Raw genomic sequence first — 15,395 nt, forward strand, 5'->3', positions numbered from 1 at the left:
ATAGCACTTAAGATGTATTCACAGTGGTTTTACAGCCCTCTCTAAGCGGTTTTACAGAGTCAGCCTCTTGCCCCCAACAATCATTTGACCCACCTCGGAAGGATGGAAAGCTGAGTCAACCTTGAGCTGGTCAGGATCGAACTGCCAGCAGCCAGCAGAGTAAGCCTGCAATACCGCATTCTAACCACTGCGCTCGTAAACAGAGCCATTTGGCCCATCTGCATACTCATCTTATCCTAAAAAGGGTTAAGTTTGGAATTGGTCATTTCAATAAGTGGCAGCCAAGGCCATCACAGATACCTATCTCAGCCTTCCCTTGTGGTCCTACTTTCTTGTGAACAAACTGTGTAAACCAGGAGTGAAGGACGCTGCCCTGAAGGTGGAAGTAAACTCTGCGAATATTATTATAAAGAAAATGAATTGTGAGTTCCTGGGCGCTCTTTGGGCTTGGCTATTTGTTTGCTGCCCTTTCATTACCCAACTCGCTGGATAATGAAACGTTCAACCCTGAGCCACAAATTCAACCCTGAGGCTACAGATAACTATCTTCTGTTGCGAGAAAATGAACATTAAGTGTTGCTGAAAGATTCCTCTGGCGCTGCGATGATTGACCAAGCTTTGAATGCTGTGTTTCACTCTCCACTGCATTTTCCTTTAAGGGCAGCACAGCGGCTCAGGGATTAAGACACTGGGTTTGTCAGCTGGAAAGCTGGCAGCCCAAGTTCGAGACCCGAGTGCCACGTGACGGAGTGAGCTTCCCACTACTTGCTCTAGATCCTGCCAATGTAGCAGTTGGAAAGGATGCAAATGCAAGTACATAAATAGGTACCACTTTGGTGGGAAGGGAACAGCTCTCCATGATCTCATGCTGGCCACATGACCACGGAAATGTCTTTGGACAGTGCTGGCTCAATGGCCTTGAAACAGAGATGAGCAGCGCCCCCTGCAGTTAGCAATGAGTAGCAGAATCAAATCCACAGGGGGGGACGGGGAGGACGGACTCCTCCTTAAGAACAAAACGTTGAGGGTGTCAGCCACAAGAGCTTCGTGATATTGAGACGTCCGTCTGTCCATCCTCTATCATATTTGTACAGCTACCCATCTCACCTAAACGGACTCTATAGGTAGCAGCAGGACGTCTGGCTTACCAAATTGTCAAGCATTCGCATGAGGGCTTCAAATTCTTGTTCTCCCGTCTGCCATTTGGGGTGAGGCACTGTCCCTTCCCCCGTGGCAGACTCGTGGCAGTGAGGCCTGGATTTGTATTTGCTGGGATCCAGCAGGATCAAATTGTCTGCCCCCCCTGCACTGGCCAGGGTTCGTACCTGCAAAAAGTGAGCAGCAAATAGTAATGAGGAGACATAAATCAAAGCGCCAGCCGTACAGCCTAATCTTGGGTTACATGCCACGTTACAACCCACTCTAGTAGGATTTATCTCTTTAATTAAACCAACGCCCCCCCCTCCCCCCCAAATATGGAAGTCTTCCTGTTAAGCTTCAAAAGCTGCTTTTGGCTGTTGCAACTATTATTGCTTCTCAGATTACCAGCAAACTATTGGGGGGAGGAAAGGGGGAGATAGAACGTAGGTTCCAGACTTCGAGATGCCAGGAATGAGAACCAAGGACGTTTGGGCAGGTGGTTATCAAGAGCCAACAGACTTTCTCACAACAACACCAGGAGACTCCATTGGACAATGTGACCTGATCAAATTGGAGGGAGGGAGAACCTGAACTTTGACTATGTGGGTTTGCACAAGGAACAGTCAGATCCGGTTTTGCCATCATAGGTGCCGAAATGATGTACTCAATAAAGTTCTGCATTCCGAGATCGGATCATCTCGGCCGTGCTTACTTTGGTTGGGCTCGTCGGTCGGGATTTTGATGCTTTCGATATGCCTTTTCCATACGCATGCTTTTAATTCAGCTGCTTTGGGTTACGCAGTATCCCCAAAACCAACTTGAAGTAGATAAATCAAGAAAATAACATTGCTTACTTGGATCTCACATGCAACAACCAAATTGTGAATATAATAGAAAGCCTCCTCCACGCTTTCGCCAACGGATACCAAGCCGTGATTTCGGAGGATGAGGACCTGGAGCAGCCAAGGAGAGAAATAAAGATGCTCTGAGTCAGACAAAGTCGACCTTTTCTGCCAGCTCTTTGTAAATGGGATGGTCTAGATACTCACTTTACTTTTGGGGCCCAGATTCTTTTGAATCAGGGCCTTCTCCTCCTCGTTCACAAGAATGCCGTGGTAATCGTGGTAGGCCACTTCCCCGAGAGACAGTGCCTCTGGTGAGATGGGCAAGAGGCCACGTTTCATCGCAGATACCTGAGAATGTTATTGTGGATTTTACTGACAGCAGTATATGAATTGGTTGTCCTCTTACCTACAAATGTCTGTTCTCAAAGGAAAGACAACTTTGGATGTGGGGGGGGGAACGACGACACAATTCCCTCATCTGGAAAAGGCATCTCTAAAACTCATTTCTGAGAACAAAGCAAGTCCTCAAAAACTAACAGGAAAGTAAAACCAAGGCACGCAACTGAGAGCAGCCATTTTGAAAAATACTGATAGACAAGATAGGGATAAGGATGGAATAGAGTGGAACAGAACAGAACAGAATGAGGAATTAGGTTAGAATATAGAGGAGAGGAATGAAGAAGGGGAGGGGAGGGGAGGGGAGAGGAATGTAGAAGGGGAGGGGAGAATGAAGAAGGGAAGGGAAGGGAAAGGGAGGTGAGAGAAGAATGAAGAAGGGAAGGGAAGAGGAAAGGAGAGGAGAAGAATGAAGAAGGGAAGTGGAGAGGAGGGGAGAGGAAAGGAAAGGAGAGGAAAATAATGGAATGAAGGATTAGAATAGAATAATGAAGAATGGAATAGAGAATAGAGTAGAGTAAAATCAAGTACAACAGAAGAGAATTCTTTATTGGCCAAGTGTGATTGGACACACAAGGAATTTAGAATTTGTCTCTGCTGCGTAAGCTCTCAGTGTACATTCAAGCAACAAGTGATAATTCACAATCATAATCATAAAATACAATCATAAATCATAAGATACATTAAATGATAGTTATTAAATAAAGCAATCAACATAAAACATAAGATGCAAGCAACAAAGTGATAGTCATAACATGCTATAGGAAATAAGAAAAGGATAATACTAATACAGACCTACTTATTATTCCATGATTTCAAGAAAGCATTAATTCAACAAGTGACTGTTTTACTGGACACGCTAGATGCTGTGTAGCAAAAAAAAACCTTTCAACCTGTCTATGTTGGAAATGTTTATTTCAGAGGAACAAGCTTATATGTTTTTGGCTTCCTTAATATTGGACCCATTTAATATTTACCAAAGCGTTAAAAAGACAATTGGAAAAAAAGAGTAAAGTTGGGAATGCGGTATTGAAGTATATTATGGAAATCTGTAATCTACTGAAGTATGGAAAACTTGTGGCTTGTGGGCTCAGCCCAGAAAATTGCTTCACTCTGCTGGGAGCATCCAACTTCAAACCGTAGATGAATGGAAGACATGGTTCTTTTTCGTGCAGCAGATCTGGATTTTTAGAAACTCCTAAACCAGGGGTGGAGAACTATGACAACCTGTAGACGTCAATTCCCAGAATCCCCAAGGCATTCTGGGATTTAAAGTCCACAGGTCATAGAATTGTCATAGCTGTCCACCCCTGTCCTATGAAGGCAGCATGTCTCCTTTGTTACTACTGGTAGTCCTCAGCTTACGAACACAACTGAGCCCCAAAAGGAGACATTCGTTAAGTGAGTTTTGCCCCTTCTTACGAGTTTTGCTGCATCTGTTAAATGAATCACTGCACTTGTTAAATTAACAGGGTTGTTGAGCGAAACTGGTTTCCGCATTGACTTTGCTTGTGAGGAGGTCGCATAAAAGGGTAATCGGGACACTGCAACGGACACAAATGTGAGTCAGCTGTCAAATGCAAACCAGGTGAGCATGGGGGTGTCGCCATGGTCATAAAAGTGTGAAAAATGGTCGTGTTTTTTTTTTCAAATGGCCACTAAATGAACAGCTATTCAGATGAGGAAGACCTGCACTACGTGGCTTGTCATGAAGGCGCTTCGCTATTTCCGAGCTGTGCAGGGGAGGCGGAGAACTCTCTTACCGCTGCTCCTGCAGGAGTGTGGATGTGAACAATGCACTTGACATCCGGGCGGGCGGCGTAGATGGCTGAGTGCAAGGTGAAGCCAGCCGGGTTGATCCCCAAGTTAGTGCTCCCGCGATCAATGACGTCCCCTTGGAAGTTCACTTTCACCTGGTAACAGAAGATGGGGGGTTATTGGCTGAATAATTATTCTAACTCTCTTCCTGCAGGAGTGAAAGAAGACAATAGGGATGGGAGTAGAATGGAATAACAAATAGAATGGTGAATAGAGCAGAAGTAGAGCAGAGTGGAATGGAATAATATTGGAAGAGAAGAGAAGAGAAGAGAAGAGAAGAGAAGAGAAGAGAAGAGAAGAGAAGAGAAGAAGAATGGAAATATAAGGAATGGAATGGAGAATAGAATAGAATAGAATAGAATAGAATAGAATAGAATAGAATAGAATAGAATAGAATAGAATAGAATAGAATAGAATAGAAATATGGAATGGAATGGAATAGTAGAGAGGAGAGGAGAGGAGAGGAGAGGAGAGGAGGAGGGAGAGGAGAGAGAGAGAGAAGAGAAGAGAAGAGAAGAGAAGAGAAGAGAAAATAGAAGAGAGAATAAGAATAGAATAGAATAATAAAAATAGGATAGAGAATAAGAATAGACTAGACTAGACTAGACTAGAAGAGACCTTGGAGGTACTCTAGTCCAACACCCTGCTCAAACAAGAGATCCTATACCATTTTAGAAAATGTCTCTTCTTAAAATCCTCCAGTGATGGAGCAGCCACAACTTCTGGAGGCAAGCTGTTCCACTGGTTAATTATCCTCACTGTCAGGAAGTTTCTGCTTAATTTCAGGTTGCTTCTGTCCTTGATGAATTTCCATCCACTGTTTCTTCTCTTTGCCTTCTGTGGCTTTGGAAAATAAATCGACCTCCTCCTCTTTGCAGCAGTATTGGAAGACTGCTATCATGTCCCCACTAGTCCTTCTTTTCTCTAGACTAGCCAAACCCAATTCCTGCAATTCCTGTTCATTTATTTTCGCCTCCAGGCCTTTAATCATCTTAGCTGCTCTTCTCTGCACTTTTTCCAAAGTCTTAACATCTTTTTTGTAATGTGGTGACCAAAACTGTATTCCAGATGTGGCCCTACTAAGGCTTTATAAAACGGTATTTTCACCTGATTTTGATTCTATGCCTCTGTTTATACAACTAAGGATTGTGTTAGCTTTTTGGGCACCTCAGCAGTCATGAGTAGCATGCATGGGAGGCAGGGGTGGGGAGGGAGGGAGGGAGGGAGGGAGAAGAGAGGAGGGAGGGAGAGGGAGGGGAGGGAGGAGGGGGGGAAGAGAGAGAGAGAGAGAGAGAGAGAGAGAGAGAGAGAGAATGAGAATGAGAATGAGAATGAGAATGAGAATGGAAGTTGGGTATTTATGATGCTGATCTACAGAAAAGCTTTTACAGTTAGGGATATATATATTTTTGTTTAGATGAAACACCATAGAGTATCCAAGGACATTTGGATAATTTATTTTTATCACATTCTTTCTTGGCTCTAGGGCGAGGCATCTTGGAAACAGGAATCCGGTGATGACATTATAATTCAAACCACTTTTACGCAACATATGCAATTTGACTTAGGAAGATAAGAAATGAAGGCTTAAATAAGAAGGCCCCAATCCAAGATTTAAATGTGGCACTCACTTGTTCTAATTGGCAATGAGTTAAGACATTCAAGATTATTATTTTTTTACAATTTTTCACTTACCAAGCTGGATGCAGTAACTTCACTATAGAGAAGTCCAAAAGGCACAATCAGAAAATGTTCCTGCTCCAAATTTACTCTGACCTGCAAATATGAAGAAGAAAGCTCTGAGAGCCACAACCTGAAATGCAGAAAATTCAGATGGATTGAAAAATCAATAAATAAATAAAAAAATATCTGCTGATTTGCCAAGGCGGTCCTGGGTTCTTCCCTCTTTTGGTTTCTCAGCAGAAATGATCCTGGATTCCTGCTAGCCACATCAGCAGTTCCATGGTTGAAAATAGGCTTCAGCAGGGAGAATCCCTGTTTTGGATCTCAGCAAAAACAGCAAACCTAATGCCTACCCTTTAAGGCAGGGGTCTCCAAACTTGACCGCTGTTAAGACTTGTGGACTTCAACTCCCAGAATTCCTCCTCCAGGCATGTTAGCTCAGGAATTATGGGAGTTGAAGTCCACAAGTCTTAAACTTGCCAAGTTTGAAGACCCCTTGCCTTAAGCACAAAGGGGGAGGGAGGGAGGAAGAAAAGGGATAGAAGGGAGGAAAGGAGGGAGGGAGGGAGGGAGGGAAATGAAAAGGAAGGAAAGAAACAGAAAGGGAGGAAGGACGAGTACTATTCTGCTGTGCTCACAAGACTCCTCACCCTGGACAGGCACCTGAAGACTGGACCTGCCAATTTACACCCAGGAGGTGGCAAATTCCAAGGAAAGGCCCACCCACCCCTGAAACAGCAGGGCAGGTTCTCCCAGTTCATGCTCCCAGCATGAAAAAGGCAGAAGACAAACTTCTTTTGCCTTTAAAAGAAAAAAGACAGAAGCAGAAGTCACCTATTTCAGGGCAGGCATTCTATGTGAAAATCTGTCCCACTGGGGGCTGAGGGTACGTGGGCATTCTCACGTAGAATGACTGTCCAGAGATAGGTGGCTTCTGCTTCTGGTTTTGTCTTCCTTCTTCTTCTTCTTCTTCTCCCAAACAGGCTAACAGACTTTGTGCAATTTAGTTTATGCGGATTATAACTTTATTGCTTTGGGGCTTGGCTTGGCTTGAACGCGATTGGAATTTCCCCGTTTTATTTCTCCTAGGGAACTGCGTACTCACAGTGATGTGATTGTAAATAAGCTGCGACCAGCCAAAGAGATCGGCCAGCCTGTAGAAAGCAGCCAATTTGCACCGTAGTAGTTTCTCTCCTTTCTCGTAAGCGATGGAATCCGATCCCCGCAGATCGTTCACAGGCGTCACCATCCCGAGGCCTGAAAAGAAAAGGTACATGGGGAAAAAAATGCAATTTTAATTTGAGCACTGAATTAAAACGGTTGCCAATTACTAAAACACAGAACTACAGGTAGCTCTTTACAACAGTGACCGCTCAAAGTTACAATGGCAGCGCAAAAATAAGTGACTTAAAGAACGTTTTTCAGAGTTACAAATTTTGCAGCATCGCCACGATCAGGGATCAAAATTCAGAGGCTTGGAGACCAGTTCATATTTACGACCATCGCTGCATCCCAAGGTCATGTTGATCACCTTGAGACCTTCTGACCAGGAAAGTCAATGGGGAAGCCAGATTCAGTTAATGACCGGGTTACTAATTTCTATCAATGGCAGATTTACGTAAGAACTGTGGCAAGAAAAGCCGTAAAATGGGGCCAAACTCACTTTAAAAAAACCAGAAACTTTGGGCTAAGCTGCGGTCGTTAAGTCGAGGACTACCTATACAGCCAAGGTGTCATCAGCCCTTTCACCCCCCCACCCCCAAGACTCACTCATGTTTAAGGCAGTCATGCCTCCTTGAGGAGCAGGTGGGTAGACGTTGGGAACGTTGGTCGTCATGAAGTCTGCAATCTGTTGTAGAGCCAGCAGGCCTGTAGGATTCTTCCCTTTCTTGAACTGTTCCTGGATCATGGATTCCAACTCTTCACAAAATGCCTAATAAAAGAGCAATACTGCCTGTGAAAAGAGTGCTTGACAGAGCCGTGACTTGACTTGGTGCCCAACTCCTTGCATAAGAACAGGCTCTTCACTGGGGTGCAGGAATGGAGCAGAAATTTTCAGGACCTGGCCTGAAAATTTCAGCTCCTCTCAGCAGGCAACTCTGAGGGAAATTCTCTTGAGGGAATTTCAGCTCCCCTCAGCAGGCAACCCTTTTAGCCAGCCTCCAGAAATAGGGAGGGGGTCTTCTCAGCAAGAGTCATCAGCTTGCAAACCTTCCCTACTGGCTTCCCCAATGATTTTATGGGGAAGCCAGCAGAGAAGACTGCAACTGGGGACCACATAATTACAAAGTACTTGACAACCCGGTGGTAAGTGCAATCAGGTTTGCTGAGCACCCAGATCATGTGATCGCAGGGGTGGTGGTGCAACATTTTGCCCGATGGCCAGAAGTTGTTTATGACCCATAAAGCATCTTTCCTGAGACTGTTGTAATTCTGTTCCATCATTAAAATGGTCGTAAATCAAGGAGTATCTGTAGGATTTTTCAAGGAGGGAGCGTGTCGCAGAATATTATGTAGCTTTGATTATATTGGTTTACCAATTTTACGTAGGAAATAATTTGGCCTGCAGCACCCCTTAATTCTCTGAAGTTCATGTACTGCAGTGTTAGAATGTAATATTCCGGTATTTTATCACTACTTTGGTTCAATAACAGCAGCAAGAAGAAAAATATATTATTTCTCCAAACTATTTCTCCAAATGAAACTGCATTAGAAATCTGAGCTAAGAGACAAACAGTGCTTTTCGAGGAAACACACACATGTACACTTGAAGAGGCTTTTGTGGCTTCGGTCACACATTAAATCTATCTTGTTTGAAAGTTTCTTTAAAGCACAGAGCATTTTAATTAAATTAATTAAATTTTCTCATTTTTTTCCTCGCAGCTTGCTATGCATTCTTAGCATCTATAACTTGTTACATGCTTCTTTTCTATAGTCATGCCTCGGGGGGAAAATGTGATTATATATTCTTACAGGGCTTTGGAGGATCATGGATACTCTCTTCTTCTGTTCCATCATATTGAAATCCTGGCGAAGGTCGGGGGCCATGTTCCTCTCTCGCAAGTAGTCAGGGTTATTTTCATCAACTCTGTCAAAGTATCTCTCTTTATGTGGAGCTGTTGGAGGTGGTGAAGTTACCACCTCCGCTCTCGTTTCACCATTCATAGTACAGTTTCAATCGTGCTGCAAAAGTGAGAAGAAAACAATTTTTTTTAAAAAAGATATCAAGCAGTTTCTGTTAAAGCAACTGGAAACAGAACAACCACAATTGATCCCAGAAATTATGTCGCCAGGTGAGAAATTTGTTAAGTGAGTTTTGTCCCATTTTACGACCTTTCTTATTCCAGTTGTTAAGTGAATCACTGCAGTTGTTAGTCACATGATTAAGTGAATCTGGCTTTCCCATTTGCTGATCAGAAAGTTGTAAAAGATGATCACATGATCTCGGGACACAGCAACGGTCATAAATATGAACCAGTTGTCAAGCATGTGAATGTAAATCACATAACCACTGAATCACAATAGAGCCGGAAGGGACCTTGGAGGTCTTCTAGTCCAGCCCCCTTCTCAAGCAGGAGAACCTAGACAATCTCAGACAAGTGGCTGTCCAGCATCTTCTTGAAAAGTTATCCAGTGATGCAGCACCCACAACTTCTGAAGGAAACTTCTGTTCATGGGGGTGTTGAAACAAGTCATGAGTGTGAAAAACGGTCGTAAGTCACTTTTTAGTGATAGCACTTCCATTTTCACACTACAAACCTAAGTAAGTATTTACAATGCTATGCCGAGGGCTACTACCCAAGGAGCTGCTGACCCAGTTCTACAGAGGAATGATGGAATCTGTCATCTGCACCTCTATAACTGTCTGGTTTGGTTCTGCAACCCAACAGGACAGACACAGACTTCAGAGGATAATTAGGACTGCAAAAAAAACAATTACTACCAACCTGCCTTCAATCGAGGACCTGCATACTGCACGAATCAAAAAGAGGGCTGTGAAAATATCTACAGGACCCCGCACATCCCAGACATAAACTGTTTCAACTCCTTCCCTAAAAACGACGCTATAGAGCATTGCACACCAGAACAACTAGACACAAGAACAGTTTTTTCCCAAACGCCATCACTCTGCTAAACAAATAATTCCCTCCACACTGTCCAACTATTTGCAAAGTCTGCACTACTATTACTATTAATCTTCTCATCACTCATTGCCCATCTCCTCCCACTTGTGACTGTATGACTGTAACTTTGTCGCTTGTTTCCTTACGATCCATATTGACTGTTTCCTAGTATGATTTGATTGCTTATTTGTACCCTACGACTATTATTAAGTGTTGTTGTACCTGATGAGTCTTGACTCTTGACGAACGTATCTTTTCTTTTTATGTACACTGAAAGCATTTGCACCAAGACAAATTCCTTGTGTGTCCAATCACACTTGGCCAATAAAAGAATTCTATTGTATTATCTGCAGAGCTCTCGTGACTACCAGTTAATTTTCATAAATCACATTTTATATTTTTTATACACTCCCAAAAACTCAAAAAAGAAAATTCCCAGTTTTAAGGATTCCACCTTGACTTACAGTAATTTAGTGACCGCTGAAAGTTACAACAGCATTGAAAAAAGGGACTTAGGACCGTTTTTCATATGATTGCAGCTGGTCACAGGCTCAAAAATTCAGACGGTCGGCAAATGATTTGTGCTGATAACAGTTGCAGTCTACCAAGGTCACGGATCCCCTTTTTCTGGCCAAGAAACAAAGTCACTGGGGAAGCGGAACTTGCTTAACAACCGTTGAGACTAACTCAGCCACTGCAGTGATTCACTTAACAACTGTGGCAAGAAAGGTCGTAAAACAGGGCAAGATTCGCTGAACAACTGCAATAGAAATTTGGGGCTCCATTTTGGTTGTTCAGTCGAGGACTACTGATACAGATTTCCTGCACCTCAACTCTCAGTGACATTTATGGATCGCGCTGTGGGTTTGCAGGGAACACCATATTTTTTTGTATCGTCTCTGCCAGGAGGCCAACTCCCAGCCTGTTGATGAAAAAAGGGGGGAGGGAGAGAGACTGTCTATTTTCTGCAGGAAATCCTGGACCAGATCTCCATCCGGGGGCTTCCTGCCAACCCTGGGGGCTCTCTGTTTAAAAGCAGAGGGAGGAAAGCTGCAGCTGGCTAGGTCCCAGGAAAATGCAGCCAGGACCAGTCAACCCCCCCCCCCACCTTTTCCCTCTGAATCGCCAACTATGCAGAAAGGATTTTCTGATTCAAGGTCTTTCTTTGAAGACATTTGCTTCTCATCCAAGAAGCTTCTCCAGCTCTGACTGGATGGTGGGGAATGGAAGGATTTATATTCCTTGCGGACAGCTGGTCATTTGCATTCTTTTAGAGGGCCATTGAGGCCACAGCAGAGGTTTATCTCTGTGTCCTCAGGGTCACCTGAGCGGTGCAAATAGGGATCAAAGAGGCCATCTGTGTCCAAACAGCCCTCCCTCCACAGAGGTGAAAGGGATATCACATCATCTATCTCCACTCTACAACACAGATCTTTTCAGCAGTTCCAAGGAGGCTCCACACCCCTCTGCACCATTCAGGTAACCCTGAGGACACAGAGATAAACCTCCAAGTGGCCTGAAGGACTCTCTAAAAACAATGCAAATGACCCGCTGCCTGCAAGGAGTACACATCCTTCCATTCCCCACCTTCCAATCTGAGCTGAAGAAGCTTCTGGGATGAGAAATGAAATGTCTTCAAAGACAAAACAAAAAAATCCAGTTTCCTCTTGAAAAAAAGCACCATTGGGACAACACCATGAATGACCTGGATGACTGAGAAACTCCATAGGCAGCTATGCAGAAACTTCCTTGGGGTCATCCTCAGCCAGGAAAGGTCTAGAGGAGCGTAAATGAAGATCAACAGGGCTGGAAAAAGCCACTAAAAATGGCCAAGAAACGGCAGTGGGAGGGCATACAGACGGAGAGCACTTTGCTCCGGGAGTCCAAAGTTAAGAGCGGAGCAGTTTTGACTCCTCTGTCCCTCCGCATGCGTTTAGATTTTCTTTTGAGACTCTTGTGGGTACTGGCACAGATAAGTCCAATTTGAAGGAAAAAGCAGGAAAGAACAGCCTGGAACACGTCTGCAGCACATGGCTGTCGCACCCAAGTGTTATAGAAATAGATAAATTGTTCTGCCTGGAGTGCATTAGCATTCGGTTTCCGTCTCTGAAACGCTGTCAAAAGAACCCCACCCTGAATGGAGGCCAACAGAAGTGATAAATCCAACTGCTTGACAGAGGGAAAGAGTTCAGCCCGAACAAAAGGCAGATGTTTTACAGGGATCTGTGCAAGACCTCTCCTCCATGCAACTCTTTAAAAGTAGGAAAAAAGGAAAGCTTTCATAGAAACAATCATTATAGCTTTTACCCTTGGAGGTCTGAAAGGGAGGGTGGTGGCCTTGTTGCCCCTGAATGGATTTTAAACAGAAAGAATTCCAAAAAGGTGGAGGCAAACATCTTCATCTGGTTAATGCTATTTGGAAAATCATACTTGACGGTCTGGGGGGGAGAACAAAAATGTCCCATATTTGTAAGATACTTTTCCGGAATTAAGCAGACTGTTTACATTAAGATTGAGTTTTTCCTCTGTAAACCGAAGGGAGGGGTAAGACTACTCCAGTTCCACCTGGCCTTGTATGTTTACATTATTAACGGCTGTTATCTGGCACACCTCTTACTTAGAAACCTTTTTTTTTCCCCCACCCAAAGCCATTTTGGTATTCCAAAATGTAAAAAACAGTAAGAGACTGCACTGCTGTGCTCCAAGTGAACCACGTTCCTAGAAGGGAAAGGTAACCTGGCTAGTAGAGTCTGGCTGGAGACACCAAAGGGGGAAGGACCAGATATGTACCCAGAGCCCAGGAACTCCCAAAACGCTTCACCTCTACAGAGCACAGACTAAAACTCCCTTTGCTCCCTTTCAGCCATAAAAGCAGGAGTGCAGGAAGGCCGTTTCCAACTGTTGACTCTAAATGAGAAAAAAGAACGAGGGCTTTTCTCAAACATAAAGGGGTGGGGTGTCCCTTTTTAAGATGAGTTCAGCTGCCTAGGACTATGTGGATGCATTTTTCATGCTGTTTTCTTGGCAGCCGTACACACATTCTCCTTGCGGGATCCTTTCAGTCCCCTTCTAGACTACTAGAGTTTCCTGCCGGTCTCTCCCCTGAGTGGCCAGAAAGATCTTGCTAAGCCCAACATAAGATGCTGGGAAACTTGTGTTCATTACATCTGTCACACGACCAACTGCAGAGAAGCAGGGATGAGAGATTACCATGATGGGAAAAGGCAGCTTACAAGGTTGGGTAGGTAAAAGAGAATTGAAACCTTCCTTAAGTCTTGGGCAGGGGTCGGCAGCCTTAAGCACTCAAAGAGCCACAAAGATCCTAACTGGAAGCCCCCCCCCATTTAATTCTGGAGCTGACCGGAAGTTCCCCCACCATAGAGTCTCCTCCTAGTGTGGTGTCCTTTTTCCTCTACCTCTCCTAACCAAAAGCTCTATCAATTGTGGAGCCGACCGGCGACAGGGAGCCGCAGCAGAGGGATGAAAGAGCCACATGTGGCTCCAGAGCCGCGGGTTGCTGACCCCCTGGTCTTGGGGAACAGGATAGCATTTGGAAGCCAGGCAGGCAGGGCTCCTCCCAGACTCACTGGGAAGAAGCGGGAGAGAAGGTAAAGCACCACAGGCTTGCCCAGTCCTGTTATGCCAACTTCTTCACTCGAGAAAGGAGGGCTCTAGCTTGTCAGGGGGGTTGTTTCTAAGCTGGTCTACCCAGAAGGTTTGGCAATAAAGGCTTCATATCGCACCACAGATCCAGACAATTTTGAAAAAAAAGAAAAGAATTACTCTTGAAATGTGGTCGATGTGGTTGCTTTTAAATGCTGCAGTGGCATATTTTGTTATCCCAGCCTGGGTTCAAATTAATCCGTCGTAAATAAGGTTACCATAGCATAGAAATCTGTAATATCACATCAGGGCACCAATGCTTACATAAACAGACATAAGGGTATACATTTAATGGCCGATCTCGGAAGGATAGAAGGCTGAGTCACCTTGAGCCCATCAGGATCCAATTCCTGGCTGTGGGTCGAGTTAACCTGCAATACTGCATTCTAACCATTGTGCCACCCTGACTCCTATTTATTAAATTTATATGCCAACCATCTTCCTATCCAAAGGTATGCTAGGTGGCTAGATCTTATTTACAGGCTTTCAAATTAAATTTATTTTAAAATATGGTTCTAAGTAGGATCACCAAACTGTTTAAAAACTTTAGGATTACTTGATAGCCCTTGAAGCTTATTTAATCTACATTCCATGCAGTTTAATCAATAATTTTAAAAATTGGGGGTGGATACCCATGCCTTTTTGCAAAACAACAGAACTCTCACAAAGGTGAGAGAATTAATGATTGTTTAGGTGCAACAAGAAGTGCTCCAGAACACCAGACAAGATGATGTATGTGATCAAACGTGACAAGCTTCAATCTGGAGAGCTTTTAAATGAATTTAATGAGGTTGGAGAAAGAAAGGGCAGTAGAGAAGGAGAACGTGAGAGGAGTGCTATTAACATTGGCAGGGACAAAGATATAGTGAGTAGCAGGGATGTGTTATGTTTGTCTAATATCCACAGTACTTCTTTCAAATCATTTTTGAGATGTGCATTTTTGGAAATATTTGAAACAAAACAAACAGCTGGATGGAGATGGCAAAAAGCTTTCAGGTAACAATGAAAACGCAAAACTATTCAACTCCTATCTTTGCAGAGTCTTCTAGAAAAAAAGGGAGCATGCATTCCTTCTAGTCCCTGGTCAGGAAGGGATTTTGGAGATCTTCTAGAGAATCTAGACCAACCCTCTATCCTCTATGGCAGGGGTTCCCAACCTGGGGTGCGAGACGATATTCCAGGGGGTGCGAGAAAAGTCCAGGTAAATAATAGGATATTGGCTATATGTTGGCATTTTTATTTATTATTTATTTCAGGGGGTGCGAGGTTCGAGTGAAATTTCTTTAGGAGTGTGGGGCGAAAAAAATCCTCAGGCCAGGGAATCCAGTGATGACAGAGTCATCATTTGGGAGTTAAGGTCCTCAACATCTTAAACTTCCCAGGATTGAAAAACACTGCTATGCAGCAAATAGGCAGTTTGCCTTTTCTTCTTTCTGAGCAAGGAACAAGATGCGTTTTCTGCTTTGTTTTCACACACAGCTGTTAATTTAATTTTAAACGGCAGACCAATACAGCTTATGCTAATTCCCAAAATGATTTACATCCAGAAGGCAAATGAGGCAATGCCAGACAGCCCCACTTGTTATGCCCAGAGCATCAACGATGTACGTTTGGCAGCCCTTAAGTGCTAAGTCACCACTGGGTGATAGCCAATCACAAACCATTGATACAGACACAGCATTAATTCCCTAAATGTCATGCTCCAGCATCTACTCCATGAATACCA

At 43.9% G+C, this 15,395-nt stretch overlaps 1 protein-coding gene across 13 annotated transcripts in view; it reads right to left on the bottom strand.

Moving 5' to 3' along the window:
- ADD1 (adducin 1) overlaps nt 1-15,395 on the bottom strand; it is a 38,928-nt gene that overhangs the window by 20,724 nt on the left and 2,809 nt on the right. For 12 of the 13 annotated variants that reach the window (XM_087963455.1, XM_087963462.1, XM_087963454.1 and 9 more), the window contains exons 2-9: nt 8,856-9,065; nt 7,653-7,815; nt 6,988-7,139; nt 5,895-5,975; nt 4,145-4,294; nt 2,190-2,333; nt 1,995-2,093; nt 1,149-1,325 (exon numbers count right to left, since the gene is read on the bottom strand). In XM_087963455.1, the coding sequence (XP_087819581.1) occupies nt 1,149-1,325; nt 1,995-2,093; nt 2,190-2,333; nt 4,145-4,294; nt 5,895-5,975; nt 6,988-7,139; nt 7,653-7,815; nt 8,856-9,047 (1,158 nt within the window). In that variant the 5' untranslated portion in view covers nt 9,048-9,065. Of the gene's footprint in view, nt 1-1,148; nt 1,326-1,994; nt 2,094-2,189; nt 2,334-4,144; nt 4,295-5,894; nt 5,976-6,987; nt 7,140-7,652; nt 7,816-8,855; nt 9,074-15,395 lie in introns of all 13 variants that reach the window. The other variant, XM_087963452.1, reaches the window with a different exon arrangement.

This window comes from Notechis scutatus, chromosome 4, assembly GCF_049901735.1.
Source record: "Notechis scutatus isolate UNSWTSFEM ecotype Mainland chromosome 4, rNotScu1.2, whole genome shotgun sequence".
In the NCBI taxonomy this organism is placed as follows: domain Eukaryota; kingdom Metazoa; phylum Chordata; class Lepidosauria; order Squamata; family Elapidae; genus Notechis; species Notechis scutatus.